The sequence below is a fragment of the Oryctolagus cuniculus genome, chromosome 8, assembly GCF_964237555.1.
Source record: "Oryctolagus cuniculus chromosome 8, mOryCun1.1, whole genome shotgun sequence".
Lineage (NCBI taxonomy): Eukaryota > Metazoa > Chordata > Mammalia > Lagomorpha > Leporidae > Oryctolagus > Oryctolagus cuniculus.
Window position 1 is genome coordinate 117,901,643 of NC_091439.1, and position 15,390 is coordinate 117,917,032.

At 57.9% G+C, this 15,390-nt stretch overlaps 1 protein-coding gene across 1 annotated transcript in view; it reads right to left on the bottom strand.

Annotated features, from left to right (window-relative positions):
- The window catches only part of MYOM2 (myomesin 2), an 89,901-nt gene extending 83,408 nt beyond the window's left edge, over positions 1-6,493 (bottom strand). Inside the window, exon 1 of the mRNA XM_070047242.1 lies at positions 6,365-6,493. Coding sequence (XP_069903343.1) covers positions 6,365-6,386 — 22 coding nt within the window. The 5' untranslated portion in view covers positions 6,387-6,493. The remainder of the gene's footprint in view (positions 1-6,364) is intronic.
- Positions 6,494-15,390: the final 8,897 nt, after the last annotated feature.

Sequence of the window (15,390 nt, forward strand, 5' to 3'; positions counted from 1 at the left end):
GTGTCCTGTCACACCGCGTCCACACGTCTGTGTCCTGTCACACCACGTCCACACGTCTGTGTCCTCCTGTCACACCACGTCCACACGTCTGTGTCCTGTCACACCCCGTCCACACGTCTGTGTCCTGTCACACCACGTCCACACGTCTGTGTCCTCCTGTCACACTGCGTCCACACGTCTATGTCCTGTCACACCCCGTCCCATGTCTGTGTCCTGTCACACCACGTCCACACGTCTGTGTCCTGTCACGCCCCGTCCACATGTCTGTGTCCTGTCACGCCCCGTCCACACGTCTGTGTCCTGTCACACGCCGTCCACACGTCTGTGTCCTCCTGTCACGCCCCGTCCACACATCTGTCTTTCTGTCACACCACATCTGTGACACTGAGAGCCAGTCAGAGAAGCTGTGCTCACGGTCAGGTATGTGTGGGACTGGGATCCCAGTGAAGGTGGTGGGGTGGGCCCGGGGCTTCCCGAGATAAGTGTCCTGTCCTTCCCGCAGGAATAGGACACAGTCAGCTGTGGGCTTGGTGCCATCAGCTCCGTCAAGGACGCGAGGGCTGAGTTCTCGTGGGAGGAGGAGTAATGTGAGGAAGGGACTGGAGCAGCGGACGACACGGCTGTTGCTCCTCACCTGCTCTGGCCTGAATGTCAGTGTCCACCCCTGCTCTCCTCTGTCTGCTGAAATCTTAACCGCAGGGTGTGGAAAAGGGAGGCGGGGCCCCTCGGGTGATGAGGTCTGTGGGGTGAGCACCCAACAGGAAGGACCCAGAGACCCCTGCACTTCTCACCCCATGAGGACACGGCATGACGGGAAGACACAGTTCAGAGGATGGGGTGATTCGTGAATACGGTGTGACAGGAGGATGCAGACGTGTGGACATGGTGTGGCAGGAGGACACAGACCTGTGGACACGGTGTGACAGGAGGATACAGACGTGTGGACGTGTTGTGACAGGACAGAGACCTGTGGACACGGTGTGACAGGACACAGACATGTGGACGCAGTGTGACAGGAGGACACAGACGTGGGATGGGGTGTGACAGGACACAGACGTGTGGACATGGTGTGACAGGAATACAAAGACGTGTGGACGGGGTGTGACAGGAGGACACAGACGTGTGGACGGGGTGTGACAGGAGGACACAGACGTGTGGATGGGGTGTGACAGGAAGACACAGACATGTGGATGCGGTGTGACAGGAAGACACAGACGTGTGGACGGGGCGTGACAGGAAGACACAGATGTGTGGACGGGGCGTGACAGGAGGACACAGACGTGTGGACGGGGCGTGACAGGAAGACACAGATGTGTGGACGGGGCGTGACAGGAGGACACAGACGTGTGGACGGGGTGTGACAGGAGGACACAGATGTGTGGACATGGTGTGACAGGACACGCGATGTGACAGGCCGGGCAGCCGGGAGTTTCAGGTGTGCAGCAGGAAGCGTTTCCTGGGTCCTGTGTACCTCTACGTTCTTCGCAGTGTGGTCACTTTTGACCTTGTCCACAGATCACCATATGAGTGATCCCATCAAGAGGGAGAATTGGCCGTAAACTCTTGGTGGAAACTGGGCCTCGGATCCCACGCCTCTGCCCTGGGCATCTGGGTCTCCAGGGACTGAGTCCAATGGTGTCTGCCACTGACGGCCTCAGCTACCAGGTCTCCCATTTACCCCTCCCACCCTCCCACCCCTGCCACCTGCCTTCTCTTTCACCCTGAGACGGCTGCAGCCATCACACTCTGTAGGTAGCAGAAGACAGTATTGGAGACACCTTCAATAAAACTGTAGTACTTTGTGCATATTAACATGGAACTGAAGCAGAGACATCTCCATCTTCCCACACCAGCTTCACACCCTGGGCAGAACCGTACCAGAAGTCACGGAGGTATCATGATTCTCACAAGCACTCCACACAGCAGGGACAACACCAAGCAAACCAAGACCTAGGCCACTCACCCAGGGGACACTGCTGGGCAGCCATGGAGCCCGGAAGCTAAACACAGGCTCACACGCCTCCCTCTGCCCCAGGATCTCAGCTGCTCCAAGTGGCACCGAATCTGCTCAGCGTCCTCACAACAAACGCAACATTTCAGGCAATGAAACCAGTCAGGAAAAGCTGCCTGGACCCCACGGGAACAGGCTTGCCAGTGCTGCACAGGAAACCAGACAGCTCAGAAACAGAAAACCGTCCGCGGAGCATCCGTCCCCTTCAGCGTGCGGTCCGAGACTAACAGAGCACCCGGGATTGGAGAGGCCAAGATCTGGAGAGAGGGATCCAAAGTCCCAGCCCCAGCCCCAGCCCCAGCACTGGGCTTCCCCTGAAAGCGTGGAAGGGGCGGAGGAAGCGACACAAACAGTGGTGGGAAACTTAATTTCTTATGCGTTCCTGTGCTGTTGAGACACACGTGGGCGTTCTGGACTAGGAAGGCGGGGCTGTGTTGCACCGCTAGGTTCTATGCCAGGAATCTTACAGCAAAAGAGCGAGTGGGGTAGGGTCGGCGTGCTGGGGCGACAGAGCCTGTCTCATCTCCGGCCAGCTCCACACACACTGTGCCAACAGAGGTATTGAGGGCTCAGCCTGTGGGAGCAGAGAGCGGATTCCTCCTGGGAGAAGCTCACAGCCCACACAGCCTGTGCACTTCTTAGGCCAGACCAGAAATCCAAGGAAAACCTCCCCAGCAGTAAGACTGACTGGTTCTCTGGCTGCTGTCCCACAAATACGATCACCGCGCCTGGGGCAAACAACACAGGAATGTAGGGCCTCTCCATTCCGGAAGCCAGAAGTCTGAAACCAGGCTCAGCGGACTGCACTCCCCGGAAGCAGCTCCTGGTGGCTCTGCTTGCTCCGTGGCTTGAAGCCACATGGCTCCAGCCTCTGCCCCCACACATGTGCCTCCCCCCCGTGTCTGTGTGTCCTCTTCCCTCTTCCAGGGGCACGCTCACTGGGGTTGGGCCCCCCACAGCCTGGTAGGATGTCAGTGCATCCTTAGCTACAAGTGCAGAGACCCTATCTCCAAATAAGGTCACGTTGGGAGGTGGGCACCATACCACCAACCACAAAGATCAATAGAACAACCTGGGGCTGGGGCTGTGGCACAACGGGTTAAAGCCCTGGCCTGAAGCGCTGGTATCCCATGTGGGCGCCGGTTCTAGTCCCAGCTGCTCCTCTTCCTATCCAGCTCTCTGCTGTGGCCTGGGAAAGCAGTAGAAGATACCCAAGAAGATGTGGGAGACCTGGAGGAAGATCCAGGCTCCCAGCTTCACATTGGCACTGCTCCGGCCGTTGCTGCCAACTGGAGAGTAAACCAGCAGATAGAAGACCTCTCTCTCTCTCTCCTCTCTCTCTCTCTCTCTCTCCCCCCTCCTTTTCTCTGTGTGTAACTCTGACTTAAAAATAAATCTTAAAAAAAGATGATGACGGCCCAAGTCCTTGGGCCCCTGCACCCACGTGGGAGACCCAGAAAAAGCTCCTGGCTCCTGGCTTCAGACCGGCTCAGATCTGGCCATTGCAGCCATCTGGGGAGTGAACCAGACGATGGAAGACCTCTCTCTCTACCTCTCTGTAACTCTGTCTTTCTACCTCTCTAACTCTTTCAAATAAACAAAAAATAAATATTTTAAAAAATACAACAATCTAACTATATCTAACTATATAACTAACAGGAAACTGAGTCACTGACACTGTCAGATACAATTAACATATATGTGATCAACATTTCAAGACAAATTGTAAGAGAGAATTTCATCTAAGAACTGGAATATTTTTGAAGAAAAACATGGGCTTTTTTGTAATTTTCCTTCTTTCTTGAAAAAAAGGCTTTTTTACAGCAATTTCAGGCCCACAGCAAACTGTGCGGAGAGCAGAGATGTCTCAGGTGCCCCCTGCCCCTACATGGGCCAGGTGCCCCATCACCGTCCTCACCTGAGGGTGACTGGGGACATCATGAGCCAACAGAGCCTCCGCATCCTCACCAAGCCCACAGCCCACGGAAGGCTTACTCTTGGGGTCGCACCTCCCGTGGGCTTAGGTAAGCGCTCCACGGTGTGTGCCACTGCTACAGTGCCTCCTGCACAGCATCACACGTGTCCACATTCAGCGTCACACATGTGCACTGTCTCAGCATCACACACGTGCGTCCACATTCAGCATCACACATGTGTGCACACTGTCAGTGTCACATGTGTCCCCACTGTCTCAGCATCACACGTGTGTCCACATCTCAGCATCACACATATACACTGTCACAGCATCACACATGTGTCCACATTCAGCGTCACACATGTGCACTGTCTCAGCATCACACACGTGCGTCCACATCTCAGCATCACACACGTGTCCACATTCAGCATCACACACGTGTCCACATTCAGCATCACACATGTCAGTGTCACATGTGTCCCCACTGTCTCAGCATCACACGTGTGTCCACATCTCAGCATCACACATATACACTGTCACAGCATCACACACGTGTCCACATTCAGCATCACACACGTGTGCACATTCAGCATCACACATGTGTGCACACTGTCAGTGTCACATGTGTCCCCACTGTCTCAGCATCACACGTGTGTCCACATTCAGCGTCACACATGTGCACTGTCACAGCATCATACATGTGTGTCCACATCTCAGCATCACACATGTGTGCACACTGTCACAGTGTCACACACATGCGTCCACATCTCAGCATCACACATGTGTGCACACCATCTCAGTATCACACACGTGTGTCCACTGTCACAGCATCACACACGTGTCCACATCTCAGTGTGTCCACTGTCATAGCATCACACACATGTGTCCACACCTCAGCATCACACACGTGTACACACTGTCACAGTGTCACATGTCCCCACTGTCTCAGCATCACACATGTATGTCCACATTTCCACATCACACACATGTGTGCATTGTCACAGTGTCACACATGTGTGTCCACCATCTCAGCATCACACATGTGTGTCCACTGTCACAGCATCACACACGTGTCCACATCTCAGCATCACACACATGTGCACAGTGTCAAACATGTGCGTCCACATCTCAGCATCACACATGTGTGCGCACTGTCACAGTGTCACGTGTGTCCCCACTGTCTCAGCATCACACATGTGTGCCCACAACTCCACATCACACACGTGTGTACACCATCTCAGCATCACACACATGTGCACTATCACAGCATCACACACGTGTCCACACCTCAGCGTCACACACATGTGCACGCTGTCACAGCATCACGTGTGTCCCAACTGTCTCAGCATCACGTGTGTCTACATCTCAGCATCACACATGTGTGCACACCATCTCAGCATCACATACATGTGTCCACTGTCATAGCATCATGTGTGTGCCCACTGTCACAGCATCACACATGTGTGGCTACATCTCAGCATCACACGTGTGTGCACACTGTCACCTGTGTGTGCCCACTGTCACAGCATCACACATGTGTGGCTACATCTCAGCATCACACACGTGCGCATACTGTCACAGTGTCACATGTGTCCCCACTGTCTTGGCATCACACGTGTGTCCACATCTCAGCATCACACATGTGTGCACACCATCTCAGCATCACATACATGTGTCCACTGTCATAGCATCATGTGTGTGCGCACTGTCACAGCATCACACATGTGTGGCTACATCTCAGCATCACACGTGTGCACACTGTCACCTGTGTGTGCGCACTGTCACAGCATCACACATGTGTGGCTACATCTCAGCATCACACGTGTGCACACTGTCACCTGTGTGTGCGCACTGTCACAGCATCACACATGTGTGGCTACATCTCAGCATCACACGTGTGCACACTGTCACCTGTGTGTGCCACTGTCACAGCATCACACATGTGTGGCTACATCTCATCACACACGTGTGCACACTGTCACCTGTGTGTGCCCACTGTCACAGCATCACACACGTGTGTCCACATCTCAGCATCACACGTGTGCACACTGTCACCTGTGTGTGCGCACTGTCACAGCATCACACATGTGTGGCTACATCTCAGCATCACACACGTGTGCACACTGTCACCTGTGTGTGCCCACTGTCTCGGCATCACACAGAGCAGCTTCCCCACCCCCAAAGACCTCTGGGCTCCTCCCTTTCACCCCTCCCTTCCCCAGCCTCTGGGAACGGCCGGTGTTTTTGCCGTCTCCATAGTTTTGCCTTTCCCGGATGTCACAGAGTTGGCATCACACAGCACGGGGCCTCTTGGGATGGCGTCTTTCACTGGTGACAGGCATGTAGGGCCCTCAGGTCCTCTCTGGGCTCCACAGTCACCTCATTCCCTTTGGTGCCGAGTAACAACCTCCGTGTCTGGATGTCCACTGTCTGCTTACCCACTCGTCCCCTGCAGGACATCACGGTGGCTCCCAGCTTTGGCGATCATGGATAAAGCTGCCGCCCGCACCCACAGGCAGGCTTTTGTGTGGACAGATGTTCCAGCGCCTCTGGGGAGCCCCCAGGATCCCATCTGGAATGTAAGGTACAGTGTGTTGAGCCGAGTGTGGGACTGCTGGCCACCTTCCCACAGCGTGACCGAGAGCCTCGCTGCGCCACACCCACCCCCGGTACTCGGCGGCGGTGTCCGTGCCCTGTATGTTGAGCAATCTAATCAGCATGAGCAGCATCTCACTGTCGTCCCCATCAACCTCTCTGGTGATGCACAGCTAACTGCCCTCTGTGTGTCTTCTCTGGTCGGGTCTGGCCTGGCCTTTGGTTCATATTTATCGGGTTATTTTATTCCTTATTGTTGAGTTTCAGGAGACATGTGCGACGAACACACCTATGGTACAGGACTGTCACCCAAAACACACAGAAGTCTGGGTGGAAGAATGGTGAAGTCACGGAGGCCGCCTGCGAGGCCAGCAGCCCGCAAGTGGACAATGTGTTCACCCATGAGGAGGATCCCACATGACCAGGCCCTGGCTGAAGACAACAGGCACGGCAGGCACAGAATTGTGGCTTTAGAAAGCAAAGCAGAGTAAACTCTGCCAGCAATGGACGGTGAACCCACCGTGCCCGGAGCAGCTGCAGGCACGGCAGAGCTCCCCACAACATCTCCAACAACGGGGTCGAGGTCCTGACGCCTTTCTTCACGTTGGAACCGGAGAGGAGCCACAGCTTCCCGTGTGGTCCTTTAGACCGAGCCCCGTCACAGCAACGGCTGCCAGGGTGGGCGGAGGCTAAGAGCAAAGGCCGGGGCCACAGTCGTCCGGGCTGCACAAGGCACTCTGCCCCCTGGGAGTGCGGTGGGAAAGGCAGAGCAGGCTGGGGCATCAGCGCCCAGGAGGTACGGTCCCCGAGGGTCCTCCCCCAGGCCCCCGCTCCTGCTCCTTCCTCACGGCACAAAGGCAGGGCTAGCGGAGACCTGAGGGCCCCCCCTCCCTGCACACACACCTGGTTCAGGGCCTGGCCTGCCCCACCGGCCCCGCAGCAGCCAGACATCATGGTGACCCACAAGGCCCAGTCAAGATTGCAACATACAGAAGGTTGAGTCCCATCACGTAACATCCGACTCCACTTTAAGTTGAAAATCACTCCCCTTCGTTTACCCAAACAGTTTCAACTCCTGCTCCGCAGAGTCGGCTGGAGCGGAAGTGCAGGAACTCCGCCACTCCCCGTGACCCCAGCCCCTTCCCTCCAGCGGCCAGCACGTCCCTGCGCCACGTCCCACTCCCCAGGGCTCCCAGGAAGCTCGCAACTCAGTTCTTGCCATGTGAGCCCGCTCCTTCCCCTGTCCCGCCCTTCTCTGAGCATCCTCGGGTCTCTCCCAACCTTGACATCACTCAGACACCCCCTCCCCCAGCTCCGGCTTGTTCCCCAGAACAGCTGGGTCCTGCTCCTTCCCCGGAACAGCTGTGTCTTGTCCCAATTTTCCCATTTCTTTGCTGTCCTCCAGCCCTCTGGCCTCTCCCCATCCACCCCCCACGCAGATCACGTCACTCCCCAAAATAGCTGTAAGTCACCCATGACCTCTGTGTCACCAAACCCCAAGTGCCATGTCAGCTCTCAGGTTACCTGACCCCGCCCCGCCCCACCCCCTGCCTGAAACGGCATCCCTGGGCCACGGCTGCCGGCCCTGCCCAGTTTCTCCGAATGCCCCCACTCTCCCCGCTCTGCTCTCTGCAGGCTCAGTCCCCTCCCCAGGGCCTGGGCCTGCTCCCTAGCTGGCCTCCTCCATGCACCACGCAGAGACAGCTCCTGGGCCCAGGCTCAAACGTGGAGCCACCTCCCCTCCCTGTGAGTGATGGCAGACAAAGACGAACCCCGAACCCACAGCTGCCCGTCCAGGCCCCGTGCCCAGGGTCCCCTTCCCCAGCCTTTCTGAATAGTCTTCCTCCCACACACCCACAAGCCTCCCCGCACCTCCCCAGCTCCTCTGCCCTGTATGTGGCCGCTCTGACAACTGCAGAGCCCTCCCCACACCACAGCCGGTCCCGGCCCACTCCGCCCACGCAGTAGTCAGCAGATCTGTGCTGATCCTGGGGCTAAAGTCACTGCCTGCCCCTGTAATCCGTCACATCCCAGAATCCACGCCCAGAGCCCCGCCCCTGTGCAGACTCCAACGCCAACACCAGGTTTTCAGACGCGGCTCCCAGCCTGCTCGGCTCCCTTGTCACAAACCCCCAGGGTCCACATTCCTGCCTCAGAGCCGCCCTCGGAATCAGGCCTCAGCGACAGTGACCATCTGGCCGCCCTAGCTCACCCCTAGGGATCTGCTGACTGTGGACGTCCCAGGACTTAGCTCAAAACCTGGTGCATAAGATACACTCAGCAAATACCTGCTCACCCCAGGAACGGGCAGAGCCATCAGCTGCCATGCCTCCTTCGCTAGGCACAGGGAATGCTTGGGTGGAAAAGCCGCATTCTTCCCCAAGCTCAGACAATCAGGCTGCTTGCCCTGTGGGCACCACTCGGCACCTCGGCAACGGAACTCACAGTTTTCCCACATTTTGTAAAGCAAAACATATCCTAGGAAACCTGTCACCGGATCTGAGCTGTGTGCCGTCCGGGTATCATGTGTGCACTCTGTCTGGCAAACGGCCGCTGTGCTCACCAGCCAGTGGCGGCCTCAGAGCTCGGCGCCCGAGGCCCGGCACAGGCCCCTCTCGGACCAGCTGGGCGGAGGTGAGTGTTCTTGGCAGCCCAGAGGCCCAGGGGACAGGAAGCCTGACGCACACAGGGGAGGAAGGTGTAAGACTTGGGCCACCTACAGTCTGGGCAACCACAAATGTTCACAGCTCAATAAAATTCAAGACCGTAATGTGATCCTGCACGCACTACTCTGGGCTGTGTTTTAAACTCCAGAGGTGCCAGGGACGGAGCTAAAAGCCCCATCTGAAGGGGCTAATTAACTGTATGGACCAGCGCACCCAGGGCGCAAGCAGAGGTGGCCACTGGGGCAGATCTCCACTGTCCTAGGACGCAGTGGTACTGGGCACACTGTGCAGCCCGACATGCATACTCTGTGTTCCACGTGGGCAGCCCTGTGCACACCCTGTACCTCTCACACTGTGTTCCACGTGGGCAGCCCTGTGCACACCCTGTACCACTCACACTGTGTGTTCCACGTGGGCAGCCCTGTGCACACCCTGTAGCAGACACTCACACCCTGTGTGTTCCACATGGGCAGCCCTGTGCACACCCTCTATCAGACATTCACACACTGTGTGTTCCACGTGGGCAGCCCTGTGCACACCCTGTAACAGACACACACTGTGTGTTCCACGTGGGCAGCCCTGTGCACACCCTGTACCTCTCACACTGTGTGTTCCACGTGGGCAGCCCTGTGCACACCCTCTATCAGACACTCACACACTGTGTGTTCCACGTGGGCAGCCCTGTGCACACCCTGTAACAGACACACACTGTGTGTTCCACGTGGGCAGCCCTGTGCACACCCTCTATCAGACACTCACACTGTGTGTTCCACGTGGGCAGCCCTGTGCACACCTTCTATCAGACACTCACACACTGTGTGTTCCACGTGGGCAGCCCTGTGCACACCCTGTAGCAGACACACACACTGTGTGTTCCACGTGGGCAGCCCTGTGCACACCCTGTACCTCTCACACTGTGTGTTCCACGTGGGCAGCCCTGTGCACACCTTCTATCAGACACTCACACACTGTGTGTTCCACGTGGGCAGCCCTGTGCACACCCTCTATCAGACATTCACACACTGTGTGTTCCACGTGGGCAGCCCTGTGCACACCCTGTAACACTCACACTGTGTGTTCCACGTGGGCAGCCCTGTGCACACCTTCTATCAGACACTCACACACTGTGTGTTCCACGTGGGCAGCCCTGTGCACACCCTCTATCAGACACTCACACACTGTGTGTTCCACGTGGGCAGCCCTGTGCACACCCTCTATCAGACATTCACACACTGTGTGTTCCACGTGGGCAGCCCTGTGCACACCCTGTAACACTCACACTGTGTGTTCCACGTGGGCAGCCCTGTGCACACCTTCTATCAGACACTCACACACTGTGTGTTCCACGTGGGCAGCCCTGTGCACACCCTCTATCAGACACTCACACACTGTGTGTTCCACGTGGGCAGCCCTGTGCACACCCTGTAACACTCACACTGTGTGTTCCACGTGGGCAGCCCTGTGCACACTCTGTAACAGACACTCACACCCTGTGTGTTCCATGTGGGCAGCCCTGTGCACACCCTGTACCAGACACTCACACCCTGTGTGTTCCACTTGGGCTCCCTTCAGACAGGGCTGCGTGTGGCCCTCGTTGTTTGCATCTCATCTCTCTGGGAGCATCAGCCACCGCACTGAGGCTGTGGGAGCCCACATGAGGTCAGAGGGCACTGGGCTGGGTCTGAGTCACTGATGGAGCTGCACCCTGGCCTCAGTGTCCTCAATTGCAAGGTGAGAGTTGGATTACAGGTTCCTCGTCAAAGCCCCAGTCTGCTGTCATTTCTGCCCAGAGAAGGAGCCTTGGTGCTCAGAGTGGGCTCCAGCCTGGCTCCAAGCAGGGTCTTGGGAACAAGGACCAAGCACGGCGCGGCCAGGCCGGGGGGACTCCCCTGTGGAGCTGCTTAAAGGCTTAGGGATTACCAACAACCTGCCTGTGTTGACAAGAATAGCGCCTGCGATAACACAGAGGGGTGGCGCCCTAGAGTGTGCTCAGCTGGCTACGCTGGGTGCCAGCGACCACCAATCCCTGGGGTGCAGGAGGGGGCTAGCAGGGGGGGACCACGATGGGATGGGCCCCTGTCCCCTGGGGCCTCTCAGGACCACACAGAATGGTGGTCTTCCCCCCCCCCCAACCCGGGGTGGATGATGGCCCAGAGAGGCAGAGAAAGCAAAGTCCACTGTCATAGGGCAATGCAGTAGAGGACATGTGTTAAAATTCCTAGACTCGCTAGCCTTCCAGGAGGGCCTGGTCCCCACATGTGGGGAGTCTGCAGCCAAGTCGAGGTCAGGGTGAGGGCTCGCATCCAGCCTAGCACATGACTTGGGCCACAGCCAGCTTGGGAGACGGCCAGCTGCACGTGGCTCACGTGGGAGGCAGGTCTGTGGACGCCATGTTCCCACGCCAGGCCCAACAGGATGCAGCTACAGTTGGGAGGTTACAGGTGCTTGGTAAACTCAGGGAGGTGAGAAGCAGTCAAGGTCGGCTTGTGCCCCTTAACCGCCAGGCTGTAGGTACGCCAGGCAAGGCTCAGCCGGCCACAAACACCGGCGCGCGCTCCCGGGTGCACCTGAGAGTGGAGTCTGTCCCAGGCTTGTGGTCCTTGAAGCTCCTGGGGAGCCCAAACCCTAGCCGAGCCTCAGCAGCCACCAACACTGCAAAGAACCACGGCGTCACAAGGTCCCCCACCCCCCCCCCGCCCTGTGCTCCCGCCCATGCTGGCCCACGACCCCACCACCAGCCCAGGTGGCCGCCATGCTGAGCACGGCCTTTGCTGGGTTCAGACCCTAGGCCCAGCTCTGCCCCCTAGGGCCCCTGGGGAGGGGGAGCAGACAGCGGGCTAGGATTCCTTCACCCCAAGTGCCCATGACCCTGCTAGACTGGGGGACCACACAGGGGCTCAGCCACAGCCGCCCAGGGTGTTAGGAAACTGGCACAGTTGTGGCCAGGTGGCCCATGGCCCAGCTCCCTGAGCCAGGCTGCACCCCCATCCTAATGGGATTCGGGGCTCCTGTTTCCCTGCCCGCCCTCAGAAGGGCCTGTTCCTGCACACGCGCTCTCGGCCCTCCTCTCCCCTCCCCTCCCCTCCCCTCCCCTCTCTCCTCTCCTCTCCTCTCCTCTCCTCTCCTCTCCTCTCCTCTCCTCTCCTCTCCTCTCCTCTCCCTTTCTCTCTTACAGTCTCCTTCTCTCTTTTCCCCTCGCTGCCCCTTCACTCCGGCCTGTAGGGTGTTCCCAATAAACCCTTCCCCTCACTCCGCTGTCCGGTGTGCTTTGTGACGGCCAACATTAACATATAACACAGGGGCCAGGGGACAGTGCACCCCAGCACAGGCGCTGCTGGTGTCACTGCGACCCCAGCCAACGGTCCCCCTGAGGCTGTGGCCCATGGCCTCTGCTGACCCCTACGGTGCCGGCCGCGGCAGACGGGGCCGTGGCCGTGCTGGGGGGGGGGGGGCTCAGGCCCCTCTCAGAGGAGGCCACGGAGACCCTCACCGCTGCCACCGCATTGGGACACAGGGACCTCGGCGTCAGCCGCCCGCCAGGGCTGGGAGCGGAGTCTGCCCGCGGCCCCGTGGGAGGCGCTCCGTGCCCGTAAACGGGAGAGAAGCCGGAAGCAGTACCTGCCGGCGCCGACCAGAGAGCGCGAGACCCAGTCCTCGCTGGAAAACGCGCGCTCTCCCGCCATTGCCTCCTTTTAGAGGGACGGGGTGGCCCAAGGTCCAGGGTTTGAGGCCCTGCCCTGCTTCCCGTCGCCCTCCCGCGGTGCACCTGCCAGGCCGACCTGGACGGGGCTCCTGGCCCGGATCCGCGGGCACTGGGGAGGGAACCAGCACGCGGAGAGCTCTCCCCGCCGCCCTCTCGCTCCGTCGCTGCCTCAGATGAATACAAACCAACAAGCTTCCTTAAAAGGTGCCCGGGTTACATCTGCGAGGGGTTGGAAAACCGCAGGGGCAGGGGCTGAGCCTCCCTCTCCGCGCTGCGCGGCGCCAGGCCCAGCATCGTAGGCACTCAGCAAGCGTTCCTAGAGTAGGCGTTTCAAAGGAAAGAAATGACGGAGCCAGGATGTGAGCTCGGGCCAGGAATGCAACGTTGTTTTTTAAATATTTATTTATTTGAAAGGCAGAGTGAGAGAGAGAGGTTCCATCCACTGGTTCACTCCCCAGATGGCCACAACGACTGGAGCTGCGCTGATCTGAAGCCAGGAGCCAGGCGCTTCCTCCCGGTCTCCCATGGGGTGCAGGGCCCAAGCACCTGGGCCATCCTCCACTGCCTTCCCGGGCCACAGCAGAGAGCTGGATGGGAAGAGGGGCAACCGGGACAAGAACAGGCGCCCCGACTGGGACGCCGGCACTGCAGGCAGCGGCTGTACCCACTGTGCCACAGCGCCACCCTGGGGAGGGCTTTAATCCTATGAAAACTAAAGATGGGACATCAGCTGCCGGCTCTTCTGTTGTTGATTTATCAAAAACTAACGGTATGTTTGTATAAATTTATCATATAACAGGTCATTCCAGCTTGGGATTCAGTGTTATACTTTACGGTTGGTTATCTACAGGCTATAAAGTCCTATTCTTTATCCAAATGTTTTCAAACTTCTTGTTCTGAGGACACCCAGGAGCCTTAAAATCTACTGAGATCCCAAATAGTTGCCTGTAGGGTACATCTGTGCACACTTCATTCTGGAACTAGGCCGGGAGGTTCCCATACATGTACTTATTCATTTTAACATAACCGTGAACCCACTGTATGTTAATAAAGTGTTTATGAAAAGCAACTGAACTTTTCAAAATTATTTATTTTATGTATTTGAAAAGCATCAAGATGGGGGCGGGGTTCCTTCTGCTGGTTCACTCCCCACATGGCCACAAGGCAGCCAGGGCTGGGCAGGAGCTGGGAACTCCTCCAGGTCCCCAGCGTGGGCGCAGGGATCCGAGCACTGGGCCGCCTCCCGCTGCTGCCCAAGTGCATTAGCACAAAGGTGGGTTGGAAGCAGAGCAGCCATGACTCAAACCGGCACTCTGATGCAGGATGCCAGAGCTGCAAACAGCGGCCCAGCTGCCACAGTGCCAGCCCTGACAACAAATTCCTTGAGGAAAAAAGCAAGAACAGGCCGCTTATCGCTTTGCAATCATGAACGTTGTTGGTCGCTGCTTGCACCCAGTTTGCTGCAATCCAGATTCTGTCTGAAACACACGAAGACATTGCAGCCTCAGTGCTGTGTGGGACAGAGCACCGAGGGCAGAGGACAGAGGGCAGAGGACTGGGGACTGGGGACAGAGGACAGGACCGAGAACAGAGGACAGAGGGCAGAGGACTGAGGGCAGAGGGCAGAGGACTGGGGACTGGGGACAGAGGACAGGACAGAGGACTGGGGACCGGAGACAGAGGACCGAGAACAGAGGACCGAGGGCAGAGGACAGAGGACCAAGGGCAGAGGACTGGGGACTAGGGACAGAGCACCAAGGACAGAGGACCGGCAACAGAGGACAGGACCGAGGACAGAGGACCAAGGGCAGAGGACTGGGGACAGAGCATCGAGGACAGAGGACCGGCGACAGAGGACAGGACCGAGGACAGAGGCAGAGGACTGAGGACAGAGGACCAAGGACAGAGAGCAGAGGACTGAGGACAGAGGACCGAGGACAGGGGACCAGGGACAGAGGATGAGGACCAAGGACAGAGGACCGAGGACAGAGGGCAGAGGCCACTTGTAAGGTCCTTTCCGGGCCGCTCTGCCCAGCGTCTCGTGAGGCTGGAAATCCACAGGATGACTTCCCAAGGCTGGGGTGCACTGTGGAATCGGAACTCTTACGAAGCTTTTTGCTTGGTTCCATGGAAATCCTCGGGTCTCTCTTGCGCTGCGAGCTGACTGGACTTGCCCGTGATCTTGCCACAAGCATCAGTCATTTGGAAAATCAGAGCACACTGAGTGCGGTGGACGTCAGATGATAGCGTCCAGGACACAACGTCCACTGCTCTCAGCAGCAGCGCCCAAGTCAGGCCAACCTCCCAGCTTCCCCGAGAGCGAGGGACCCAGGGCTCTCCAAACCACGCCTGGAGATGGCCGCTGAGCCTCCCCCAAGGCCCCAGCCCCCAGCCCCAGATGCCCGAACGACCTGAAGATTTCACGGAGTCCACTAGAGGGAGCAGCGGCCACCAGGAAGCTTCGTCCTGCGGGGGAAAGATCCACAAGTACCCATTCTGC